Raw genomic sequence first — 27,463 nt, forward strand, 5'->3', positions numbered from 1 at the left:
GCTCAAGTGCATCCCGGGGATGGCTGATCGGGTTGCCTAGGATGTATTATTTATGGGGCCATCTGTTTTAGACAAAGATTGAAGTCTGAAGGGGAGGAAGGTTTTGATGGAATTCAGGCATTTAACTGAGACAGGGGGGTAGTAGCTCCCCCCCAAATAAATAAATAAATAAATAAATAAATCTGATGTAGTTATTTAGGGAATTAAGCTGGCACCAGTGTACCTGTGTGCTGATCTCTTCCAAAAAAATACTGCTCGGCTCTGGGAGCCCTCAAGTGTCTCCACAGAAGGGACATTCACAGTGTGGTGTGTCAGGGCAGGGGAGAGAGGTGTGTAAATGGGCTCCAGCCTGAGTTCCTGGTACTCAGGCCGTGAAAGGCAGTGGTATAAACAGGTCTGCAACTGGAATGTGAGGAGAAGGGGGGGGGGGGGGGGGCAGCCAAAAGAGGCAGTGGCTGCAGTCAAACAGGAAGAATTTCCCCAAAATAGCCAGTTCAGTTACTGGATAACTCTGTAAAAGCAGGATCTCTGCACAGCTATTAGGGGCAGCACAAAGCCAAATCACAACTGTGAGAAATAAACCGTCTCTCTTTCTGATTTAGGGTGACATGTTATTTAAATAATATGGGCCAGGAAATATGAAATAAAATATCTCCATGAACAGGATTCGTGTCCTTTCCCTTCTTGCCTGTCTCCCACGGTGCCAGAAGCAGACACGTTCGTCTGAGTTTTCCCCATTGCAGTTGCCTTGTCAGATTCCTAAATATCAGCACTTCCTTGGGCTAATGTCTAAGCCCTTCCCAGTGATCAGGAATGAAACTCATCTCAAAGCTTTGTTTGGAAAGGATCTGCTAAACCTTTACGTGGAAATTTGCTGGAAGCTACCTGTCAGTTTTCTGCCTGTTTTCCAGTAATTCAGACTAATGACTCGTCAGCCCCTTTTTTCCTTCCTTCTGAATCTGTCTAGAAGGAGGTTTCTGCTCCAGTTACTGGTTTAATAACACAGTGGTATATACCGAGGCGAAATTCTCACCCAGTCTTACTCGATTTGTCTCATGACTGTGTTCATAATCCTTATTTTATTAGTTGTTAACAAAAAAGAAAAAAAATCTGAGCAACTGGTTTTAGTGCTCAAAAATGTGTACCTCTGAGCTGGAACAATGCTTAAGAACTGTTGTTCTGCACAGGAAACTTTGCTTATGAAAACACAGAACCTGGTCACAGACTATAAGAAAGACGGAGGCGTACAAAATCATAAATTCTTTCATACAGAATTTTTGCTTAGCTGAGATTTCAGTTTCTGTAATGTGGAAGGTATTGTCTGTGTTTTATCGTTCAGGGTAGGGATTAGGTTTCTGTCTGAGGTGCGACTTGTCCTATGAGCCACACGCCAAAAGTTCAGGCACCAGGCAGGGAGACCTGTCCCACAGGAGGAGACCAACTGGGAGAATGTGCTGGGAGGACTTGCACTCACCAGCTGCACAGTGCAGTGCAGCACGCTGTGTGTAAGCTGTGTGCAGTGCAGACTAGATGCAAACCTGCACGAGGATTAGCGCTTGGGGACACAAAGGGACATGCACCATCTTCTTATCTGAGTTAGCAAGACGATAAAAAGCAACCGAGCCGCCAGAGTGCCTTTTTGTCCCCTTTGCTGAAAGGTTGACAGCAGCAGCAGGTTTGCCTCTCCTCCTGTCAACCCCAAAGCCCCCTGACAACTGGATCAACTCTCCTGGGACAGCTCTGGTTGACAGCTCTTGTCTTGCTGCAGGGAAATGACTGGCTTGCCAAGGACAAGACCTTTGGGCAAGAAAAGGGCCAGAGATTTCCAAGTCCTTGCAGGACAAAATGCTGAAGGGGATGAAATCAAGTGACTTTTGAGTAGGCGTCTCTGCAGAGGCTTCTTCATTTTCCTGCTAGCAAAGCAGAAGAGTCATGAGAGCCTCTTAAAGAATACCTACGAGCCAGAGGAGTCACGTCTCCTTGTGTGATGTACAGCCCTTATCACAAAGTATCTGGCTGCTGCCACCCTGCAATTAACTCAAGGATGGGAGCAGCCTGCTGACTTCACTGTCGTTAGCTGCTGCTGCTGTGGCTGCACGGCCACACGGGGCGGCAACACTTCTCAAGTTGCCTCTCCTGCTCAGGACAATGTCCTACCAGGTAGCTGGCACAATCTAGAAAATAACCCCATTGCTCAAGTTCAGCTGCTCTTTTCCATGTCCTCCCTTGTCCCGTGTTTTTTGCATGTTGGGTGCACCACTGAGTTCACCTCACGAAGCTGGTGTGCAGTAAGAGCAACTCTCAGGAAGGCTGAGGGAGGGAGGGAGGTGTCTGTGGTGGTGGTGAACCATCAGGGGACTCAGTTTCTCCTAACAGCATCCCCATTCCTGCTTGGTGCCCTCTGGTCACCTCTGCTGGTGGGTCACTCGGTCAGTGATGGAGCGGATCCGGAGGTGGATCCAGGTGAAGTGCTGGTGGGGTTGTTTGCCTTTTATCCCTTGGGGCACTTTCAGCTAAAGCCTCTTTCTTGGAACAGGTCACTGTGTGGCTCCACGGAGAGCTGTGTGGGCAGACGCAACAAGAGGGGAAAAAGCTGGGCAGGGACTGCTTAGCTCATCATGCTGTTAAATGGTATTCACTGAACTGGAGCCTCACTTGAACCCCAACTTTAGTTATCTGAGAGAGTAGATCTCTTAAAGTAAGTGCTGATGTTTCTTGTGGAGTCAGCAAAGAACCACTACCACCACCACCACCAAATCCTTTAGAGGCTTCCAGGTCCCGTTCCTTTAGTTTTAGAAGCCTACCCCAGGTGGACTGGGCTTTGCACAGTACACAAGCTGCAGCAGTGGCATTGCTGAGGTCTGCACGATCGTGTTACTTTCTAGTGGCTGCAGTAAGTACAGCCTCGCATCTCAGCACTCCTGCATGCACGTGGATGCCACTGACTGCCTTCAGGTGAGCCACGTGCAGGGTACCCAGGCTCTTATGGGCTGCATACAGTCACCGTATGTCCAGATACGGGCCATGGCTGCAAACACACACCCTCGTGTGGCCAGGCATCCGGGGGTGTGATCCAAGGGCTACATCCATTTCCGTCGAACCCCAGAGTACAATTCTTGCCTTAGCTGCTCTGCATCACAAGCCTCCAAAGTACAGCTGTAACTGAATCAAAAGCTTCTTTAAACTGACTGTGATTTCCTTGGGCTATTTGCAATGCTACTGGGATGTCCCATTATAAGCCAGGATTTTTTTAACACGTAGATGTTATGAGCCATGCTCATTGCCTGTCTCTAATTTGTTATGGATTCAGAGAAATTGTATTGAAACTACTATTTCAATCCTGTTTATTCCTCCTGGATTTCCATAGCAAGAAGTAAGAAGCACTGTGCGTAGGATAAAACACAGTTCTGCTGCTTCAGCCTTGTGATGTTTGGAGCCCACCTAGCATAAACCAAGAGTATGAACCACAGAATCAGCGAGGTTGGAAAAGACCTTCAAGATCACCAAGTCCAACCACCAACCTGACCAACAGAGCCCCACCACTAAGCCACATCCTTTAGTGCCACGTCCTCACGTCTTTATAAGACAGAGCCCTCCATAACCAAGCCTGCCTAGCCCTGCAGGCCATTTCTTCTCCCTCTGCCCTCCTGCTAGCCCTCACCATGCAGCTCCTCCACACAGACCCTGGATGGCGAGGCTCAGCTCTGCAGCCCTGGGATACACCAGCCTCCAACACCTGCAAGGAATTAGGGGAGGCTGAAATACTCCCGGGAGCCCGTCGCACATCGCGCAGCCTCCACAGAAGACCGAATTCCTTTTGCATGAGAACACGGGTACATCTGCTTGTGATCATCCTTCTCCAGCCAGCCGGCCTGCTGAAGCAGAAATGTGATTCTCCACATTTCGGTCAACGTTTGCAGCTGAGGGGCCAGGATTTGGGAGGAGCAAAATAAGCCTGCCTTTCACCCGCGGCTTCCCCAGCAGCCTGTCCGCCCTGCCGCTCACCATCCTGGGCACCTCTTGCCCTACTTTCAGGAGCCGAGAAATGATTAAATAAAGAGAAACTTGTTCTGTGGCAGAAAAAAAATAAAAGGTCTGTTCTTCTGGCCAGGCACTTGGGATGGAGACAGGAAGCAAATTATTTTTAAGGTAAAATGATAAAATATTTGTTTGCTGAAGGAACGGGACGAATGTCAAAAACATACCTTTAGATATCACCATACAAAAAGTTATTTGAGGACTGTATAATTCTGTCCTGACAACAGCTGTGGGGTGTCGTAAAGAAATGTTTTAGCCTTCAGTTGCCTGCAGACTCATACAGGGTATTTTCCTTGCCGTAAGAAGGCTCTTTGTCAGTGTGCGCATGCACGTATGTGTGTGTGTGTGCATGGGTGTGTGAATGCACGCTCTGTAGCCAAGGAAATGGCTAAAAATAATGCGAGTAAAGGGCAGTGAGTAGACACAGAGGAATACTATCAGTCTCTGGTGATGCTACTGTTTATTTCTTAATATTTTCTCCATTTCATCTGACCAACAAGGAAACAACTCGAAATCCCTAGTGTAATGAAAGCTCCATATTCCATCCCACTTCAGGCTGCAGCACAGATGCACCATGGTTTAGGTACTTCTACAGATTTGTCAGATTAGATTTAAAATTTGCTTTGCATGCTGCTACACAAAAGGACCAAAAAAAGTAATTTATAAGTGCAATTAAGAATGTCATGCTTGGGGAATAAAGGGAAGGTATTTTTAACAAAAGAAAGCCTGACTATCAAGTAGCTCAACTTTAGAATCAAAGAATCATAGAACAATTCAGGTTGGAAAAGACCTCTAAGATCATCTGGTCCAACCTTTTACCTAGCATTGCCAGGTCCTCCATTAAACCATGTCACTAGGCACTACATCTACACATTTCTTGAAGACCTCCAGGGATGGTGACTCAACCACTTCCCCGGAAGCCTGTTCCACTGCCTCACAACCCTTTCAGTGAAGAAATATTTCCTAATATCCAACTTAGAACTCCCCTGGTGCTTCTTAAGTCCTTTTCCCCTCATCACTTGGGAGAAGAGCCCGATACCCACCTCCCTACAACCTCCTTTCAGGTAGTTGTAGAGAGCAATAAGGTCTCCCCTCAGCCTCCTCTTCTCCAGACTAAACAACTCCAGCTCCCCCAGCCACCCCTCGTAAGACTTGTTCTCTAGACCTTTCGTCAGCTTTGTATCCCTTCTCTGGACATGCTCCAGCACCTCGATGTCCCTCTTGTATTGAGGGGCCCCAAACTGAGCACAGCACTCAAGATGTACTCTCACCAGAGCTGAATACAGAGGGACCATCACTTCCCTAGTCCTGCTGGCCACTCTATTTCTGACACAGCTGTATGGGAGAATGCTGTGGTGGGCATGGCTTTGGCTCTCTGTGACCTCTGCATGCCCAAAGTTCACCAGCCTTTTAGCCCTGTGCTTGCTAAGGGACAGAGCCTGCTCTTCCACCCTGCCCTTACATGACGTTCAGAGCTCTAGCTCTCTGAGAGAAGTGCAGCTGTGAAACCCAACGGCAGATCCAAGTGTTTCTGAGGAAGAGGGAGATCCTGGTCTCCTTTGGCAGTTTCGTTAGCTGTAGTCACTGAAACATAGATCATCAGGTATTTAAAATGTCAACACATTTGAAAAAATGGGAAGTCTTTTTGTAGCATTTTCTGGTGGGGGAATACCCACATACACACAGCTATATGGCTGGCTTCTGACATCCTGTAATTTAGCCATGACTTAACTGAAGTGAAGATGTGGTGCAAGAATCTAAGAAAGTGAGAGCACATCCCTACAGCCTGGCAGGAAAGCTTTGTATATGGGGCAGGTATTATTCCTAATTTCCTCTTCAGGAGACTGTCACTGCAAATATCTGCTTCGTTCAGCATTTGTTCCGCTCTCCATCTTGACTTTCCCAGAACTGTCCCCAGTCACTGGGGATGGTGGTGGACAGGCACCATTTAAAAAAATGTGCAGTGCACATATTTATTCACTGGTTTGTACATTTGAATGTTGCAATTTATCCACACGTACTCACAAACACACTGGCAGAACGTTCATCCACCAGCAGAATAGCCTATGCTAGTGCATGAAGATCCAAAGGGAAACATCTGTCATTAAAAAAACAATAGGCAGAAACATTTATTTAGCACAGGCTGAAATACAGAAATGTTTTCATGCTGTGTTTGGCTTGACTTACTGCAGGCAAGACGTAATGATGTAGAGAAGGGTTGTCTGAAAGAAACTCCGTGGGATCTGATGTTTTCTGGGACTTCTCCCTGTTGTCTGTTCCTAAACGTTCATTCAGACGTTGCAGCACACTGGCACTGTAATAAATCCATTCTGATCCTATTTAGAGACCTCATACTCGATGCCTTTTTATTTTAATACAGCCTCATGTGTTGTGAACGCTAATGTCAGTCTTCTCTTCCTAATGGTGATATATAGAGATGAGAAGCTCTCCTGTGACAGACACAGATGGGATTCCTTTAGCTGTGTCAATAGCCTTTGAAAGCATTGATCACAGAGTGTGGAACTGCCTGTGGAAGTGATCAGTTAACAGAGCATGGGTTTTCAGTTACAGGAAGGACAAGCCCTCATGTCAGTGCATCTCCATGTCAGTCAGCCAGAGTGATGCTTGAATCTCAGCGTAACAATGGGAAAACTCACCTCCATTTTTCTCTTCTTATTAAAGGCTCTTCTTGTAGTGGCTGTTCTTACCACTTGCCATGCAGAGTTCATCCTCAGCAGGCGGCACAAGCACAAGTGTTTTACTTCTGGGAATAAATGTGCTTTGTCAAGACCTTATGCAATTGTGTCTTACTCCTGCCCCTCGGTCTTTATGATCTGCTCTGCCCTTTTCCTTGCTCTGCTGCTTACCTGCAGACCCTCAGTTCGGTGTAGCCCTGTAATCAGCCATTTGTCCTTTTTCAGATAATGCCTGAAGCTACTGCTGTGCAATCGATGGGAAAATGGTAACAGCTAGGTGGAAGAAAAGTCGGTTTCAGCTGACATTTCTGTATAAATTTGGAACAAAGAGTTTCTATAGGTGATTTGTAAATGTACAAATTCTTTGCTACCACCTGGCTTTTCCTTCCTTTCACATCTGAGAGAAGTGCATTGATTTTAAGGCTAGAAGACATAAATCTGGTCTGACCACCTGCATAATTCAGATCCTCTGACATCCCTGTATAAACACATCTTTCAGGATCATGAAGAGTACTTCTGACAGAGATTGTCTTTTAGAAAGAAAAATAATCTCCCAGTGATTAAGAAAGACCTACCTACTCCAACACTATCCCTCTTCAGTTCTTCCTGTGTTGTCCAAGAAAAATGCCTTATACTTTCCACATGCTTGTTAACCCTCATCTAATATTTTTAATCTGAAGTTGGACTCCGAAGCTATTAAACAGCCACTTAGATTGTATCTTCTTCTCCATCTGCACATACATCACCAGTGCACAGAATTCTAATATCAGTGAAAAAAAAAACCTGACACATTTCATAACTGTCATTGTTCTTGTCAAAAACTAATCCTTAGATAATTTTAGATAATTTATTCCTAAAGCTGTTCACATATTCTGGGAAGGGAAAAGACAGATATATTTTCCCATATAATGCTATGAAGAGAATATGCTAGATCTCTGAATAATATTTCTATTTTTTATTTTTATATATATATATATATATAGAAGACTTTAGTTCTCTGTATGTGACAGCCTACTTTTAAATGAAAATACATGATATTTCAATGGAAACCAGAGACAAATATGGGAAAGAAACCTCTGACGAAACATGAGGAGATGAAATTTGTCCATAAAGATCCAAAATGTAAGTGTTCTGTTGGCCTTTACTTTTTTCTCTTTTAGCCTAGTCTAGAGCTGTCTGTGCTCTTACAGGTAAATTAATCTGTGCCTTGGGCAGCAAGGACTTTCCATGGCTAGAGGAGGTTGATTGATTGTTTCAGATATTGAGACTGCAGGTTTGATGGGAACTGCACAGGAAAGCTGACAGTAGTGGAGATTTGTGGATTTTGTCTTCTTTACTAAAATGTATACCTTACAACAAACACTTTTTTTTTTTCTTTAGGTAAAAAGAAAAAGGCCTCTGCTATATATTTCTCTCCTTCCTCTCCAAAAGTTTCAGTATGATTTGTCTTAAGCACAAATAATAAGTCAAGAAAGATTACTGCTATGGAAAAAAATTCCATATTTTTCTATTTAGTGGCTTTGTAATGATTCAGTGATTTGTTTATATTGTGTTGTGGTTTTCTTTTTTATTTTCTAAAGTGTAGAAGAATTTCTCATGAAAGGTCTAACCCAAACCACACAATAAAAATTTCATGTAAAATGATCAAGGATAAAATGTTTACCCTATTAAAACCAAGGGCATTTGAATCAAAAGGACCTGGATTCTTTTCCAGGTGCCTAGAATTTGCAAAGCAGAGTGTCAGACAGGGAAAACTGTGCTCCCATGTTGGGTGCTTCACACTTCAAAGGATGAACTGTCTGTGCACCCCTGTTTTTTTCCTCACTGGGAAAAGGCATTGAGCATCCTATCTTCCTGTCTCCTATAAAAAAGTGATTACCAGTAACAAGTTGCATTGCATCTAACTTGCTGTCACTGCTTCTGCATTAATCAGTTGCAAAAATAAAATTTTAACTGACCATCTTCGAGAAGATATTCCTATCCCAGCTTCAACTTGAAAGAAAATAGTCTGGGACTAAATGACCTTCAATGTCCATCCCAAGCCATTCTATGATGCCATGAATCTCATCCTACTGCACAGCCTCTCCTGCACCAGTGTACAAATACCCTGCTCAAGTCCTCCCCAGCTCCCAGGAAATTTCAGCCAATGTATATTAGAGCTACAGCCATTACATCATTAGTAGTAATTACCAGGTGAAAGTACCTTTCTTTTGCCACCGTTAGGTGGTAACATTACCTAATAGGAAGACAGTATTTATATTCAGAGGAAGGTATGGGGCATTAGAGGCTGGGTATCGCTGAAAAATGAAGCCACCGTCCTTTGGCTAGGAAGGGTATTACAGATCTGCAGTGCAAGATGTGCAACCAGAAGATATATTAAAGGAGGAAGATGTTTTCTAAGAAATTATTATTGCAGTTTCATGGAAGAGGCAGTTTTCATTAGGGGGGGGAAAAAAGGAAGTGGAAGGGAACACAAAGGTTTATAGTAGCAGATCTTAAGAAAGAAGGAAGCAAAATATTTTGGTGTTGGATTTGGTAGCTGTAAAGCTATTAAATTGCTCACCCCATCCTGAAGAACTGCAGCCCCAGAATTCTCATTCCCGAAGCAGATTGGCTTTCTGGTTAAACTGTATTTGATCTGGCCCAAAGTTGAATGATCAAGCCCCAGATGGGTTTGTTTTCTCAAGGGGGCATTTTTGGTCAAGAAGGACCAACACACTGGTGATGGATGGCAGCTCCTCTGTGCCACAGCCATCCCCAAGGGCAATAGTTCCATCACATAAGAGCTATTATGCCCATGCTTAGAGGAGCTAGCAGAGACTTTGGAGGCTTGCCTACATGAACAAACATGGGCAGGTTCTTCTGCCTGTGTGAATGAGAGCCAGCTTTAGTCTGGAAGGTGTGCAGCCCTATTAGCACATATTCATGCACCCAGTGCAACCTCAGGAGAGCAAAGAGCCGGAGATGAAACGCGTGCCTTCACATGGCAGCTACATTTCTGTACAACGGCATTTTGCAAGACCCAGGCATAGCAGCAGCAGACTGGAATTTAATCTTTCTGAGATGAATGGGATGCCACACTGCTCTTATGATTCAAATTGAGTATCTGCGTGGCTATTTGCAGGACAAGCACTTAAATGATCACAACAGGCAAAAATGCCCCCTCAAATGCTCATAGTCGGTGGCGGTGCAGCATTGCGCTGCCAGCTTGGTAAAGATTGCCTTTGAAGCCGCTGGCATCCAAGCGTGGCTTGCTGCAGCAGGATTTCATGCTGGAAGATTAAAGATGCCATGATCTCTTACTCAGCAGCAGCACGCAAGAACTACAAAAGGTGCACTCTCCTGGAAAAAAACTGAGCTGTAAATCAGAAATGTAATCCAGCATCAAACGGGCAGAGGCACAGCCTCCATCACAGGGAGGGCTTAGGCAGGCGCTGGTGAAACTGGAAGGCACAGACGCAAAGCAGAGGTTGAGAAAGTGGCTGCACAGCAAATCAAGGGGGGGCATAAGGTCACACTTGATAACGTCAGAAAGATGAGAGCAGCTTCCGCTCTGATAACCTTGGAGTCGTACTCAGAGCCGAGATGCTCCAGCTGCTGTTAAGGCTCCCAAAGCCTCGTGCTCAAACCCAGGGGACAGAAACCACCTGTTTTCAGCAGCAGGTGACTTTGCCTTATTTCTGCTGTTTGGGCAGATATTTTCCATGCCAGGCACCTGCCTCAGGCAGGCCTCTCCACACTGTCTGGCTGCTGGGCTGCTGCTGTCTGACTATGGAGGAGGCCTGACCCTTGACTGTTCCTCAGGGTGGGGTGGACATCATACACTTCCCCAGCAAAATGGAGGTCGGTTTGACCAGTTTCACCCCATTCCCAGTTCTGGACATACTCTCCCTCAGCCTTCTTGCTCAGCCCCGGCTCTGGCTCACTGCCTGGCCGAGCCATCACAGCTCGCTAGGCCTGAAGACAGGCCTAGCAAAAGTAAACCTGAACACAGCCCTGCTGGTTTAGTGAATGCCAAATTGGATCCAAAAAGCAGCAGAGTCAGTGCTAATAAGAGAGGGGAGAGCCAAATAACATGGGAGGAGAAAGGGGGAAAATATCTTGGTGGTAGCAAGCCACCACATGGACTTCAGCTCTTAAGGATAGGGCAGCTGCCTGGAGAAGAACAACCCAGCCTCCGTCCGTCCTCCAGTTTGTGTCAGCTTCATCATAACTTGCTTAACTGTGTGCAGGAAAGGCTGACTCTTATGGTTATAGTCTTTGGAGAGGAAAGGACACACATATGCTGCTCTGCAAAGGGTTGTAGGGGGGCCAGTGGCAAGTGGAGGGAGGCTCCTTCGGGCTGAGAAACCTGCCCCAGGGCCTGAAGGTGCCTGAAGCACGTTCTGCTGCTTCCCCTGGTCTAGCTGTTGCTGGTGTGATGGTGCTGTGTCCCCAGACCAGCTTTCTGGTGAAGCATGAGGAGGAAATAATGGTCTTGTGACGAGAATTTGGCTGGGGGACTGGGAGGACAGGGAGACCATGGCAGGTGGGACAGAGCAGCTATGTGGGGAAGGGTTTGGTCACCATGAACAGTCAACTGGCAGCACAGCACAACATTAAATAGCTGTTTTATTATGTATATATATATATATTATTATTATATGAGCACCAACCACCCCATGAGTAAGTCCAGTTTTGGGGAAAGAGCAGAAGGGTGTACAAACCATTAAGACAGCAATATTGTGTAGGAAGGGGATGCTAAAGGCAAACTGCTAAAATTAAGACATCTAATACTTTGCATTTACTAATCTTTGAGGATTTGCAGTGTCTCTTTTTTTAACAGTGTACGTGCATTCTGGATGGGTATAATAAAAGAAGGGAACGAATATAAGTCAAAAATAGCTCAGAAATACGAGTTCAGAAAAAAACATTCTAAAGCATTAAAAGAAGAGCCCTTAGAGACAGCAGTAAAAGAAAGAATGATTTGAAAGAGATCAGTCTGTGGTAAAAAGACACGTTTAAATGTACTACAGTTCCTCTCTTTTCCTGTTAGACCCAACTTGCAGACTTGCTATATGCTTGCAAAAATGTACTGGAGGCAGTGGAAGAGAAAAAGGAGAAGGACTTCTTAGGGAGAGCATTTTTTGTATCCCTCTATTGTATGTCACCTAACGAAAGGAGGCAGTTGTGGCCAGATAACATTGCTGGACTAACCTGCTTCTCACTGTGCTCATCATGAGAGCAATAAGGTTAATTCTATAGTGAGGGCAGGAAATTACTGTCAGTAAAGGGAGAAAGACAAACAGACTGACAGCCACAACCTCCTATCTGACAGTGTCAGCCAGAAGCTGCAGAAAATACCAGTAGTAGCCAAGACTATGGGGGGAAAAATGAAATACTGTATTTTAAGCTATTTTCTATGGAAAATATAAAGGTTAATGTTTATTAGTAGCATTGATCAAAGTACTGCTGCTACCAAGCAAGTTGCAATGGATGAAATGCTCTTGTTCCTATCAGTCACAGACCATGCATCAAGGCCAGCAAAACTTGTAGTCAGTGACAAATAAAATTTCCCTGAAGCAAAAGGGTTTGTCCTGGGACTTGGGGCTGGTTCTGTCACTATTGGGAAGACCCTGGAGCAGGAGAAAGTGTAGTGTGAAACTCAACATGTTTTGGGAGTAACTGGATGATGACTTAAATGTTCTTCCTTCTGTTTGGCAGAAAAACATGACTCCTGTGGTTTTCTTGGAACAGGCTGCAGAAACAATTTGGAGTGCCAAGTGCCTCCATCCTAAGGCTAGCTACCAGGGCAAGATGGTTGGGATGTTTTGTAAAAACTCATTAACAGGAAACAACAATTTTCTAAGTGTTGGAAAACTTCAGCTCTGCCCTGTTCTCAATCCGACAGGTCTTGTCAGTGGCCCATCAAAATCTTTGTGGTGCTTCTCTGCTTGAGAAGAAGTGTTGCCTCCTGAAGTCCTTGGCCAGTGTCCACCATGTCTATTTACCTACTTAGTTATGCTGAAGCCAGGTCTCACCGTTTTATCATGTCTCATTATATTTGTTGTTTTTCTTCCTTGAAAATCCAGCCTTAGGAGTCCTTTGATTATAAAAGAATACACTATATTTAAAAACATAACTGTGTTGAAAATCTGGAAAGCATGAAGCCTAATAAAGGAAAAAGGAAAGAAACCAAGATCAACTTTTTCACATGTTTTTTGTGCATTGAATTTCTGGATATCCTTGAATGGCAATACTGATGATCTCTCTTACATGTTAATGAACATAACAAGTTCTCTCAACAGCTGCTGTGATGAGATACAAAAGCTAGGGTGACTTTCTGCTATTCACGAATCTGTCTGTACTTAATTTTAATCCAAATATACAATAATAACAATAATAAAGGAATGTAGATGCTTTAAAACCCAGTGATGCTTCACGACAGAGATATGTCCATGTCACTTTAGGTAGAAGCCACTGGGTTTAAAAACTGTAAGTGTAAATGCAGAGATCACAGAGATGAAACAAGGTCACTCAGACTGTTGGCAGACTTGTAGTGAGTTGCAGAACCATTAAAAAATAAAAATAAAAAATCAGATGGGATCTTATTTGCTTACCTCCCAAAAAAGGTACACGGTGTGCCACAGGCTCTGAAGAGAAAGCAAGCTGGCAGGAGGCAATTGGCAGGAGTTCCTTAGACTCCAAACCATAAGCTGGGCTGAAGAAAAGGGTAATTTAAAGAGAGCAGTGCTATTGTTAATGAAGAGAACCTGAAAAACACTGCACTGTCAGGGTAGCATGCACGGTGATTGTGTTTTTAAATGGCAAATACCAGAAAGGGGCACCACAGGTGTACCAATAAACATGAGTACTCATCTGAAGGTACACACTTCCAGTAATGATGCAGTAGTCACAAGCTCAGCAGAAAAGTGTGTCTTACTGCAACACCAGGGCAACAATGTGCTAGTCCTTAAAACAACCTGGGATAGAAATAAAGATTGCTACTGGAAAAAATAGTGGTCACCTTTCAGCACTGGCTTTGAAAAGAGATTGTGTTATATTTTTAACAACTTTTTTTTATATATATGTTCATAACTTCTATCCCCTGAGCTGAGAAAGTGACTTTTTCTGGAAAGATGCAGCATTCAGTTTAACCTTGAGCATTATATTCTCCTGTCAATCATTTCTTCCACCAACGGAGCAATGATTTTCTACAATAACCTTGTACTCAAGTCAATACATTCTCTGAGTTTCACAAGATAGCATTTCATCTGGGCAGTTTCTTGAGCCACGGTGATATATCCAGTGCACTGATGAGATTCACTGCATTGTATTCCCTTGCTCCAGATGCACCAAGTACCTGAAATTCTGCAGAGAATCAGCTTACACGCAAGACTTGTTGTGGACTGACCAGCTGGACAAAATAGTGGTTTGCCATTATCAAAAATAGCAGCGGGATGTAAATGTTTGCGAGTGATTGCCCAGTTTTTATAAATTATCTACTTCATGTGTATTTCATGCAGCCTTGCATATGTAGTCTGCTTGTTGTGCTCCTAGTTATTTTCTGCAGCCAGCTTTCCAAGAAAAGCCAAATGGTTTTAGTAAAGAGACCATCAAAGTTAAGCTAATGAAAGAGCACATTGATGCTGAAGAACAGGCGCTTGCTGCAACACGGCCTTACACTCTGAGAGCACTGAGGCTCAAAACATGCAGCAACGGGGAAGAAACACTCAGAGGCAGTGATAAAATGGACAATAATTTTGGGTCTCGGCTGCATGGGAGGTGGCCCAGGGGACCTGGCTCCTGTGTCAGCCCCTCGGTCGCTGGGATCGCTGCTCGGAGGACATGGGATGAGCAGGGGGCCTGAGCTTTAGCCCTGCTCTTCTCACTCACCCTCTCCTCTAAAACCTCCTGCATTCTTCCCCGTACCCTGGCACTGCTTCAGCGGGCAGCGAGAAAACCGTGACGGTCTCCTAAGAGCTGTGGGTCTCTGCTGCAAGTCAAGAGAGAGGTTTCTGTCCAGGGCGGACAAGGATTTCTCCACGGTTAATCTGGGCTGTTTCAGATGTTTGCAGAGGAAGACGCTGAGAGAAGCTGAATTCACCGAGGGGAACTTAAGCCTGAAATGGGAAAATGCACAGTAAGCTTAGGAGCCATTACAGATCTGGTCCTGCTGAGCAGGGACTTCTGGTTAGTGAGTTTGGATTTTGGGCCTCCAGTTCTTATTACATGCTAAACCTGTCTATCTGAAGAAAAATAAATCCCAATGGTTTTTGAAGCAGCTCAGTTTAAATGCACTGCAGTCTTCCATGGACCTGGGAGGAGGGAGGGAGGGAGGGAAGACAGGAGAGGAGGGGAGGCGGAAAAAACCTTAACCTTTGGTTAATTCTGATTCATTCTCCCACCAAGACAAGCTCTCAATTTCATCCATATTACAGGCAACTGACAAACTGACTTAATACGTAGAGAAATGTTAAATGACATGTTACGGCCATATTTTTTTTTTCATTTCCGCTGTAACAAAAAACCTATATGAATAGCTGAGAAGTCTTTGTCTGCTAATACTGGATTACATGGAACCACAAAAATTAATGCGGCTGGAAACTGGCAAGCTGTGCAAAGCTAAACAGAAGAGTGCATGCCTTGTGCTACCGAAACACAGTTAACTACACGTTCAAGCACAAAGGACACAAAAATCACGTAAGCCCTCAATTACGGCTAGCAGCTGCTCGCACAGGCTGGAACAGAGCCTGCTGCACACAGAGCAGGCGGCTCGGTATGGTCTGAGGGGGCACTTGGAGTACGGCTGGGGGAGGATGTGCTAAGTGTTGCAGCGAGAGTACCTTTGGTTAACAATTTATTTATTTTTTTTAAATTAATCTTCCCTTCCCCTCCTCTCCCCTTCCCCTTTCCCTTCCCCCTTTTCTTTTTACTTCTTTCTTTCTTTCTTTCTTTCTTTCTTTCTTTCTTTCTTTCTTTCTTTCTTTCTTTCTTTCTTTCTTTCTTTCTTTCTTTCTTTCTTTCTTTCTTTCTTTCTTTCTTTCTTTCTTTCTTTCTTTCTTTCTTTCTTTCTTTCTTTCTTTCTTTCTCTTTTCCTTTTTCCTCTCTTTTTCTTTTTCTTTTTCTTTTTCTTTTTCTTTTTCTTTTTCTTTTTCTTTTTCTTTTCTTTTTCTTTTTCTTTTTCTTTTTCTTTTTCTTTTTCTTTTTCTTTTTCTTTTTCTTTTTCTTTTTCTTTTTCTTTTTCTTTTTCTTTTTCTTTTTCTTTTTCTTTTTCTTTTTCTTTTTCTTTTTTTCTTTCCTTTTCCTTCTTTTTTCTTTTTTTTTCGCTTTTTGCTTTTTTCTCTTTTCTCTTTCTTTTTTTTAAACTTTTTTCTTGTTTCTTTTTTCTTTTCCATTCTTTTCCTTTTTCTTTTTCTTTTTTTTTCCTTTTCCTTCTTTTTTCTTTTTTTTTTCGTTTTTTGCTTTTTTCTCTTTTCTCTTTCTTTTTTTTTAAACTTTTTTCTTGTTTCTTTTTTCTTTTTCCTTCTTTTTCATTCTTTTTCTTTTTCTTTTTCTTTCTTTAATTTTTTTTTCTTTTCCCTTTTTTCTTTTTCCTTTTTCCTTTTTTCTTTTTTTCTTTTTTCATTTTTTCTTTTTTCTTCTTTTTTTTTCCTTTCCTTTTTCTTTTCCTTCTCACCCAGCGGCGGGGCCCCGTGCTGGGGCGTGGGCGTAGGCGCGGCGTGGGCCGGGCGCTGCTTCCCCTCGCCGCCTCTCCCCCTCTCCCCCTCTCCCCCCGCTCCGCTCCGCTTCGTCTCGCCCCGGCCCGGCGGGGACGCCGCTCTCCGCTATGCCTCCTCCGTGCCCCCGCGGGGCCCTGCCCGGGGCCTTCCTCCTCTTCCTCCTCTTCCTCCTCCTCCTCCTCCTCCCGCTGCTCTGCGCGGCCCCCGGTGAGTGAGCGCTCGGGGGCATCCCCCCCCCCCCGCCGCAGCCCCCCCAGCTTAGTGCGGGACGAGCATCTCCCACCAGCGCCTTGGTTTTGGGGTGCATTAAGGGTTTGGGGGCTGGCCACCAGGACGCCCGCTCGGTGACAGTTCCCCAGGGTGCCCGTCCCAGCCCGGCTGCTCTGCCACCGCACGGAGACCTTCTGCTGGAAAAGGCAAACTTTGCGGCAGGTGAACGAGGTGGTGGGGCTCCCGCCCCAAAACTGCCGGGGAAAGGGTGCCGGAGGGTTGGGGGCTTCCCTGTAGCTCGTGTTGCACCCAGGCGTGTAAGCGGGAGCGCCGGTGGAAACTTTCTCCAGCCTTTCCCTCGGTGGAGGGGAGCTACGGCATCTCTCTGTGTGCTCTTTGAGATACGAGTGTTTTGTTGTTATTTCTGTCTCGCTAAATAGAGTGGCTAGCTGAAGTATGTCTTATTTTTGCTTCTCTAGGCGTTTCGAGAGGAAATAAGCTTAAACTGATGCTTCAAAAACGAGAAGGTAAAGAGACAGCAAATTGCTTTCCCTCTTTTTTTTTTTTCTTTTTCCCCTGTGTGATTCAGCTGCCATCAATCACAGCTCTAAAAGTGTCCTCACGGCTCTCAGAGAGCGGCCAGAGGAGCGCTGTATGAGCACCTAGACCAAAGCTGGCCGTGCACAAGTATGTGTGACGCGACTCCTGCGAGCACAGTGCCAGCTCCGTGGTGCCCGTGCCCGCATGTCCCTGTGGGTCCTGCTGCTGTCCCCATGGGATCCCTTCCCTTTGCTCTGCGTGCCTGGCCGTGGTGCAGCAGGACGCAGCACCTGGTTTTCCCAGCGTGGGCTTTTCCCAGCCCTGCACGCCAGGGACGCTTCCCATGCATGCGGGCTCCCTGCATCGTGTAGGTCCTTGTGCGATACCTGCGAATAGGTGTGCAGCAGCCATTCCTGCACCCCAGCAACTTTTGGCTTTTGTTCTGGCTCCCAGTGAGAGGGACAGACCGGGGGGAGATCCTCGCGGGCGAGATGTTCTTCCTACCCCTGTGCATGCTCCTGGTTTCTCAGGAAGCCCAACCAGCCATCACGGGGCACTGCGCTGCTTTGATGGGAAGATCACCACTGTGCTTAGCAGGGGCTGGCTGGCTCTCACTGCTGTACGTTTCAGACGTACCTGCGTTCCTCCTGCAGCAACAAACCCCTTATTTGCAGGCCTGGCATGTTGAGAGCATTCGCCCACGTCCCCTGAGCTATGCGTTTCTCCAGCTGCTTCAGGCTTTGTAACTTCACCTCCTGTCTTCCTTCCCTCTCCTGTGGCTGCAGCACACACAGTCCATTCTCCTTTCCTCTGTTCGGGTTATTGAGTTAAATTCCACCCTTAACATGTCTTCAAGCTCAGAATAGCTGTTACAAAATCCAAGAGAATAGGAATAGCTGCGAAACTGTACTGTATTGCCAGTCCCTGTTTTTATTACCGCTACATACACCGCACTGCCAAGGACAGAGGTAATGAACACAAAGAAAGAAACGTTTACAGTGGGGTACATTTCAGGCTGATTAAAAAATTTCCTGGCGTGTCTTTTGGGGGGGAAATTAATTCCAGCCCCCGCCGCCGTGAAGCCCGAGGTGTCGGTGAAAGAGAAGGCGGCCAAGGAGTTCCTGAGCAGCCTGAGACGCCACAAGCGGCAGCTGTGGGACCGCAGCCAGCCCGAAGTGCAGCAGTGGTACCAGCAGTTCCTGTACCTGGGCTTCGACGAGGCGGTGAGTGAGGCACCCCAGAAACGTCAGGGCTCGGGGTGAGCCACTGGGAGTGGGGCTGCCCTGTTTCTGGTCACAGGTCGGATGCTGCGATTTTGTTCATCTGGTTTAAATAGCAAATGTTGCACAGAAATATAAGCTTGGTATTTGTTCCACGTACTTTTATTAATAGACAAAACAGTGTTGAAATCCTGGCAGGAATTCTTGCCTTCTACTGAACCTAAGCTTAACCGGTTACAGACTTAGAGACAAAGTTTGCCTTGAGAAATAGACGGCCAGACGGGGTAATCAATTGTGTTTCAGGAAATGAATTTGGCAGGCTCGACTCAATCAATTTGCTTCTAAACACGCTGAGAAAGGCACACCAGGCTGGTCCTGGGTGGCGTTCTGCAATGAAATCGCACCACCGTCACCTGCCTCTTGCACGGCTCCCGGCCCCCGCCAGCACTGGCAGCTGTGCCTTGACTCTAAATGTGAAAGGAAATCTGCCTGGCAATGTGCTCCCTTCAAATGATAAGGATATATTTCCCTACAACAGTTAATTTGTATAAACACTGGAGTGGAAGCAAGAGCTCCCAGCTGATATGCACGCTGCACAAAGCCCTGCTCAACAGACACTGAAAGAGTGGAAAACGTGCATTTACTTGCAGTCCCACGTGTGGAATAATTTGTACATAAATAAGAGGTAAAAATAGATATAGACATTGAATTCCTGGCTTCTGTCAGCTGCATGAATGTGTTTAATGAGACTGCACGGGCACAGGCAAGCTGGAGTACATTTTAGACCTTCATGTTACATGGATTGCTTAGAAGATGAATGCACTCATTTTCAAAGCTGGAACAATTAAAAACAATCCTTTGCTTGGACTGCAATAATGAAGGCTACGTTTCTTTGTTGCTCCTGGACATTATGTAGATACAAGTTACTTTTTAACAGCATGGCTATACCCCCTACACAGTAGGAAAAATAACAAACGCAGCATTGTGGCTCCCAAACTGGAGACTGGGTGCAAATCCCAAGAGGTTAAGTAGCAAGGACAAGCCGTGCAGATAAGATGTATTCCTCACTGCACGTTGCTGTGTGCATTGACAAAAATGAAACGAGGCCTGTTGTGGGACACAATGAATCCACTTAGGAGGTTTTCTGGAGTATTAAGACACAGTTTTAACAATGAAATAACTGTTTGTTCCAGTCATGCTTTAGCAAGGACTTAGGCCATACTTACCCATTGTGTATTTTGCAAAACTTTTTTTTCAAATCTCGGCCAAAAATATTTCCAAAGAGTCATTCATATGGAAAGGCTTTGGCTTGGCAAGTATTTGATATCCTTGCATACTGTTTTTCCACTGCTGCCGTGTACAGAATTGAACTGCCTACTGCCTATAGCTGCATATTCGATTGAAAATTAAACACGAAAAATAAAATAAGTGAGACATCAGAGCCAAAAAGTGAAGGGTTCTTTCACCCATTTTGCACTCAGGGACCTTGTGACGGAAGACATAGGGCAACAGAACAAATTTTCAATTTTTAATGCAAAACATTGAATGTTTCTATAGACTTCTGTTGAAAAGGTAGCAGAAATATTAATGGTGTTCAGCATGTGTTCCAGTGGAAGATGCTCTCAGTTTAAGCACTGCATAGAGAGCAGGGCTGTGGGATGGTGGGTCCCAGGTGGGGCTGGTCAGGACATCAGGACCAGATCAGGGTCCGGATATGTCCCATAGAGAAAGTTGGTGCAGTCACAAAACCTCTTGGATGTAGGGATTTAGTTTTGTCAATTATGTGAAGGATCTGAATTTCTGGAGGAAAAAAGAAAAATTGCTTTTTTTTTTTTTCTTTCATTCTCTTCATTGTAAAGTTCCATTCTTGGACAGCAAGGATTTATTTATTTACTTTTATTTTATTTTTTTTGTCTGGCAGAAATTTGAAGACGACATGTCCTACTGGACGAGCTTAGGGCGCGGTGGCAACGAGTACTACGGTGGATACTACCAGCACCACTACGATGAGGATTCACCAATTGGCCCACGGAACCCCCACACCTTCAGGCATGGGGCAGGCGTCAACTACGATGATTACTAATGCCATTTCTCCTCCTTCAGCTGGTATCTATAGGGCTGTGATGGGCAAGGCTGAGTCACAGCGGCCCCGCTTCCCTGCTGTTCGTGTAGAACAGCAAGTGTAAAGGAGCTGCCAGATTTTGAAAAGAGAAATATGACTTTTTTAAACTATTGTTACTTAGTAGTACACTATATATAAAGTGTTATAGAAATAAAGCTTTTTTTGATAAAATAAACAATTTTCCATTATTTAGTAGAGCTGAGTAGAGTGAGTTTCACTGAGCTGTATTACTAGAGATTATTTTTTAAAAGGCTTTTTCATTTGCTTTCCTACATCCAATTGTAAAATTACATTATGTCATCTAGCTTGGCATATAGAGCATATAATATATGCCAATACATATCAGATGTGCTTGCTGATTCACATTTGTGTGAACAAACAAATCCAGTTATTCCTAGGGGAAAAGAAAAAAGAAATCCTCTCAAATGAAAGCTGCCATGTTGCCTCCTCTGATATTTCCATACCTACTGCCCACAGCCTTACAAACTTGTGTGATATGGCACCCTTACAGTTCCTGTTGGGGCAAGGAGAAAGACGTTCACGAAAGCTAAATACAGTGTAGAGAAGCTTGCTTGCCTCCAAAGCTTGTGAAAGGAAAGGATTCTTCAGGACCAGGGCTCCAAGGAAGAACCCAACTTCAGCAGCAATAGTTGAGATGCAGAGGCCCCATACCATCGCAGGCAAAAGATATCTTTGATGAATGCTCCCCATTGTGTCTTTTCCCTTTAGCTGCAAGCTTTCAGTCCAGCTTGAAATGGGAACAAAATAGCTAGATAAGCTATTCCAAATGATGGTAGCCTCAGATAGCATCCAACACGGTCCCCAGAACTAATTGCCTGCCATGTTGCTGCCAGCCTCCATTCAGACTGGACTCCATGCAAAGCAGGCTGAGCATCAAAGTCCATCAGAGAGAGCATTTCAGAAATAAGACCTTTTTTTTTTTTTTTTTCTGCCACCACATCCCCAGCTATGTCGCTTTTTCTCTCTTCTAACAGTAGAGAATGACCTTATGCAGACCTGGCTGAGCCTAAGAAGGAGACTTCAGCTGTCACGGTCTTCCAGAGGAGTTCGGTGGGTGATGCTGTCCGTGATGCTTTGCAAGAAGTTTCCAAAGCCCCTTCTGGGAGATGGCCCAGCAACCAGGAGGAGCACTGCTAGGCAGACAGCTTTTTGCCGAGGGATCCCCATTGAACAAACACGTTGGTCAATTTTCCACTGCACACACACACACGCCCTAGCCTAACGTGCTCCAGAAATTGCATTCCCCTAGATCTTGGAAGACTTAGCAGACTCCTTGCCAGTTTAATTGGTTTAAACTGGTTCGTTTCCTAGGGCAGAAGACCATTTACTCCCAATAGGGAACAATCCTGTTCTGAACCAAGCACTCCTTCGCCCAGATGGAAAACACCTATTCCTGGAAGAACGCTTCCAGTTTGTGTCCTATCAAAAAAGTGCAAAGGACTTGGCAAAGTTTGAACCCTGCTGATGATTTCCATCATTTCCCAGAATTTAAAACAACTGGGAATTCAGACCTGCCGAGTAAGAAGAATTAAAAAAAAAAAAAAAGTGCTGTAAATAAATACCATCCCTCCCTAGGCCTTTGCAAGCCGTGTCCATTCCTGCAGGCTGACTCAGTCCAGCAGCTTTCCGTGTCTTGCATGCTCCCAATACAGTCAGCAAGACCTGCATTCTCTAAGACAAAATAAAATAAAATAATCTTTTCCATTACATTGTGCCCATACTGGGCAGGCTGGGTCAGGCTAAACCATGTCCCTAAGCGCCACGTCCAACCTTTCCTTGAACACCCCCAGGGACAGTGACGCCACCACCTCCCTGGAAGAGGCAGAAGTGTTTTTTTTTTTTTGGTCTCCCAGGGTATCTGGGCATCAGTTGGCTTCTTAGAAATGGTGCATGGTCTTTGCATCACATTTTACTTTTATTTTTCCCAAGCAACAGGTCTGAGGGGAGGACGCTCTCCTTCTTGCAGAGGGGTCCGCCTGATGTGAAGTCCCAATGATGCAAAACAGCATGCAAAAAAAAAAGCTGCAAAGCAAGCAAGCGGGCATAAACCATCAGGTTTAGGCAAAACGAGGAAAAATAATAACAGTTTGTCAACAATGCACGGAGTGCTTCAAAGTACATTAATAAAGTTGTTTCCTTTGAATATTTCTGTCCCCAAACCCAGACAAAAGTCTCCACCCTCTCCCAGCTTTTCTATTCTGCTGCTTAGACAGCGCAGGGCACTTCACAGCATTATCCCCAGCCATCCCAGCACTGATATCGCGTCACTTCACCGGGACAGAAGAGCGGGCACTGTTCATTGTGGCTTCCTACAGAACAGCCCCAGACTGGCCGTGGTCCAGCTCTCGACGTTTCAAGACCCCGTGGTGTCACATCCCCCCGTTTGCGGGTGGCTGCTGGGGAAGGTGGTCACTCAGAAGTGGGCACTGCTGTCCCAGGACTGTTCCCTGGATGGACGACAACACTTATGGCCACCCCAAAAGTTTCCCCGTGGCTTCCTGTTTGGACCTTCCAACATGCACGGCATGGACCAAGACAATCAGAAGATCCCCTCCTTGCCAAGAGCATGCCAAAACCTTGGGAGAACACAGCAAGAATGAACCAGCTGCTGCTTATTCCAAGCTGTAAAATGGCATCAACAACAACAACAAAAAAAAGTGGGAAAAAAAAATTGCTATTATGGGTAGGTAAGTAAGGGAAGGAGAGGGACTGGGAAAAGGAGCAGGGAACCAGAGCTCGATTTTTGCAAGAAATACGAATTGTTATTTCAGAAAAACCTCCCTGTTGATACAGCATCACATTCGGGAGCCCCCTGCCACACAGAAGGAGTTCTGCTTGTGTCCAGAGCTTTTGCTGCCGTTCGTTGTAAGGAGTCAGAGCAGCAAATAAGAACTTTAACATGCGAGATTTTTTCACGAACATGGCATAAACACAGGGTCTCGAGGCCACTAGAGGGATTCAGGTGGAGACAGGGAAATCTTGGTCACCCTGGCACACGTGAATAGTGTCTGCGTGCCAACAGTCCTATCGCAGTCCCAATCTTTTCCATGCCGTACTCTTCTCCCACCACTTGTGATTCCAGCACTGGGAAATGTTTAGAACAAAGCCACTATGGATTTGTGCTGGCTACATTTCCACTGATTTCAGGGGCAGGATGTATGGATGTTAGGAACTAGCAGTGCGGAGTACACGCTTCCCTTACTAGTAACAAAGCATCCTTTTTCTGTGGACAAGTCTTCTCTGATCAGCCTCTAACAACCTACAGGGACTTCTTGGCCTCAAGTAGCATTAAACTCAACACTAATAAAGGCCTGGGGAGCAGCTCGATCCATCAGACTAATCAAAGCCCTGTTTTGCCCTCTTTAGCCCGTTCTCTAAGGGTAACGAATTTATGCAATTGCATTTGTGTCTTCCCTCCTCCCCTGCTTAAACTCTGAAAGATAACTCCAAACATATTCAACAAAAGTGAACTTTCAAAAATATATGTATATTTCTAAAAAATTCTGGGAAAAAATAGATGGCAGAGACGTACATAAATGCCCAGAGGGAGGTAAGCTCAATGGTTGCTAAACCAGAATCTTAGAGAAGCTGCAAGCGTCCCAGACACAAGAAGAGATGGTTAGATGACTCTCCCCAGAGCAGAAAATCTAACCTAAAGACACGAAGCTTCTCTAGACTGTATGTTCACAGGACTACTCACTTAAAACAACCGTCTGCAAGGCTCTCTGTAGCTGTTTGTGGACCAATAATGTGGTTTACAGAGCTTCTGAGCAGCCTTGTGTGTAGAAATAGGAGCAGTCGGTGCGAAAAAAAAAAAAGTCCAACCGTGGACCTCACACTGTGATAACTTCCAGGCAGCAAGGGTGGTCCTCCTTGGGAGATTCAAGGAACCCAGGACCCTGGATGCCTTACACACCTCTCCTTCTGTAAAACTGACCTCACTTGCCAGCACCGAGCTATCCAGTTCACCACACACCTCTGCTAGCGCTGCATGTTCCCTACTGAGCCAGGAGGACTTGCACCTAACACCGGCCGAACTGCCCTCTTGTGCAGCTCACTGCGACTAAATAGGGACCACATAACACAGGTCACGTTAGTTTAACTCTGCCTGCTTGCCTAGGTGACAGCAGGAAATCCCAACTCCCAAGTTTCCTGAAAAAAAAAAAGCAACACGTTGTGTTTGGGCATTGAGATGAGAACACGGCTTGGCTTACCCCTGTACTCCACTGTCCTCTGTCAAAAGTGGCTCTGCTGAAGTGGCAGCAGCTGTTTCTTACCTGTGGTCCCCTGCAAAACCGATGCCTTCCTCCTCCTCGGATGTGTAGCATCAGGTGGGAACAGAGAGCACCAACACGCAAACCTACACGGCTTTCTTGAAGGCTGAGACCAAACAGAACTTGAAATTATCTTAGATTTTCAGTGTTCAGCACCAGCAGACTCTGCTTTAACACCCACAATTCATGTTTTTCAAATTGTCTAGAAAGCCAGCCACTGGCTTCAAACACGAAGGGCAACAGCCACCTCCGCTGCTGTTTCTAGAAGACAGCATATAGAAAGGATATGGGAACTGAACAAGGAACCACTGAAACGAAAGCTAGAAATAGCACAAGAAAAGTGACAGATCAATGCAGTCTGTCACTCAGTCCCAGCGGGAGGCATGCCACATACTGACAAATGGGTTGTATCAGTACCAGGCATTTGCCCTCTGACCAATTTGCCCCTTCTGTGAAGGAGGTCAGGCTGTGAAGTAAAGTAAAAAGCTTTTAAATTCAGATCTGTAGCATCCAAACATTCAGACTTCCTGAGGGATTTTTTTTTTTTTGAAAATGCACATTTTATGCCAGTCTCCAGAAGCATGTTTGTTCCAGTGCAGTTTACATATTTCACACTAAAGTAATTGAATAAAATGAAAAGCAGTCCTGGAAATAGCAGCTGGTACCCAACAACTCCTGTTACTTGTTCAGTGGCTGCTCTAAATGCTGGATGCAGGGTTGCAACTCTTGTGCACCACCTCTTCATAGAAGCTTTGGCGTCCAACAGCACAATTTGAATGCGAAGTAAATATGACGAGAAAGAATACCTTTGCCCCAAATTGTTTCTGGAGCTTTTTCAGACAGCCTGGGTGAGCCTCCAAGCCTTGCAAACACCAGGAGGTTTGGCCAGCTTTGATGGATGGCATGCTCAGACACAGGGCCCTCAATACCACACTGCCCCCAGAGCCCTCCCTGAGTCCGGGCGCCAGGTCAGCTCAGCAGGTAGCTCCCACTTTGACCATCAGTCTGCAGACCTCAAAAACATGAAGGAGCTGTTCCTCAAAAGCTAACGAAACATCAAGTTTTAACGAGATAAAGTCAAGCCACTTTGCTTGATGAGATTTAGGATTTTCGATTGTGAGTGGCGCTAAGCCAAAATACCTTTTAAAAGCCCTCTGCCAATTCTTCCTTCTAGGTATTCAGTCTTTGGTATGTTGCGCTGCAGAACTGGACAATTTAATTATAGTTTATTTCTTTAGGATGACAGGCATAGTTATTGAAGTTGTAAGCATTTACTGGCAATTCAATAAATGCTTAAAATAGAAACATTTCCTCAATTAGGGAGGGTGAAGTTAGCATCCATGGCTTAAGGAAATCTTATACTACTGCATCACTATCAACTGCCTGAAATGAAATAAATCAGGATGTTTTTTTTTCCTGTCTATTCCAACATCCTGCATCCCCTCCTATGTAGCTATTAAGAGATGAGCAATGCAAGACAAAATGCTATTAACCTTGAGCCAATTATTTACAGTGTCACTTCCTAATTAATTACACATCTGTGTATATATTGTGTATGCCAGAGATGTGCCCACAGTGAAACACAAACTAGTAAATAGAAGTTTCAATATTTTATTAAAATAGCATATTCAACCACTGTAACCAATAATACATTAACTTTATTCCCAGAGTACGCACAACACAGTAGTGATTCAAAATATCCTTATCCATGGTAATCAATGAAAATATCTCAAATTCAAGTGTACAACTAAAACTAAACCTTTGAAAAAATCTTTTAAAGAATACATAAAGCTCTCATACAGAATTCTCTTAAACTCCTCTATACTAGGTGTCAGTGTCTTTCATCTGACAATACCACTAGCTTTTTTCTTATGCATAGTAACATCTCATATTTTATAGTACCCATTTTATAAATAAATTGGCATTTTCCATCCCGTTTGTGTTTATCTTCAGCTTCACAAAGAAACCAGTAAATAAAACTGTCAAGGACAGTCACAACAAAATGATCTCACAGCAAGATATAAAACTTGAAAATACTAAAAGATGTTTCTACTCTATTTTACATAAAAAGACAGATTTAAAAAGTGCAAGGCAAGATTTGCAGGGGAAGGGGAATATTTGTTTGTTATTTTTAGGCACATCCACTTCTTTAAAGCAAGCTTCAGAATGAAATTCCAGTTTGTTCTTCATGATACCTGTTTTAAAGTCTCTTTCAAAAAAAAAAAAAGAAAAGAAAATTACATCCGTCAAATGTCAAGCAGGGCATTTCCTGTCCAACCAACAGTCTTCAATTATGTCTTGTTCTTCCTTTTTTCATCCTCGCAGGTTTTGGTTTGGGAATATACTGATTGTTCGCCTGATATTCAAGTTCTTTACGGAAATAATGAATTGCTTTATTCAACCCTTCTTCCAATGGGACCTGTTCCCGAAAATGGGAGAATCATTATTACTCTGAGTTCACAACAGCACCTTCTTTAATATAGCTATTCAAGACTGCTAGAAAGTCCTTTAATTCTTTGCCAATACAAGTATTAACAGCACCACATACTGGTTACATCTCTGCACTGCTAATGCATCTGTTAGCTTTCAACCATCGGATGTATTTTCTGATGTTATAAGTGAAAAAAACTAATAAACTTAA

At 44.6% G+C, this 27,463-nt stretch overlaps 2 protein-coding genes across 4 annotated transcripts in view; one reads left to right on the plus strand and one right to left on the minus strand.

Moving 5' to 3' along the window:
- The window catches only part of ECRG4 (ECRG4 augurin precursor), a 33,246-nt gene extending 12,544 nt beyond the window's left edge, over positions 1 to 20,702 (plus strand). The window contains exons 1-4 of one of the 2 annotated variants that reach the window (XM_080603780.1): positions 16,459 to 16,642; positions 17,125 to 17,172; positions 18,251 to 18,408; positions 20,327 to 20,702. In XM_080603780.1, coding sequence (XP_080459906.1) covers positions 16,543 to 16,642; positions 17,125 to 17,172; positions 18,251 to 18,408; positions 20,327 to 20,488 — 468 coding nt within the window. In that variant the 5' untranslated portion in view covers positions 16,459 to 16,542 and the 3' untranslated portion in view covers positions 20,489 to 20,702. Of the gene's footprint in view, positions 1 to 16,458; positions 16,643 to 17,124; positions 17,173 to 18,250; positions 18,409 to 20,326 lie in introns of those variants that run through there. The other variant, XM_080603779.1, reaches the window with a different exon arrangement.
- Positions 20,703 to 26,417: 5,715 nt separating this feature from the next.
- UXS1 (UDP-glucuronate decarboxylase 1) overlaps positions 26,418 to 27,463 on the minus strand; it is a 58,156-nt gene continuing 57,110 nt past the window's right edge. For both annotated transcript variants that reach the window (XM_080603758.1, XM_080603759.1), the window contains exon 15: positions 26,418 to 27,241. In XM_080603758.1, coding sequence (XP_080459884.1) covers positions 27,110 to 27,241 — 132 coding nt within the window. In that variant the 3' untranslated portion in view covers positions 26,418 to 27,109. The remainder of the gene's footprint in view (positions 27,242 to 27,463) is intronic.

Source organism: Anser brachyrhynchus (genome assembly GCF_964034855.1).
Source record: "Anser brachyrhynchus genome assembly, chromosome: 1".
Classification (NCBI taxonomy): Eukaryota; Metazoa; Chordata; class Aves; order Anseriformes; family Anatidae; genus Anser; species Anser brachyrhynchus.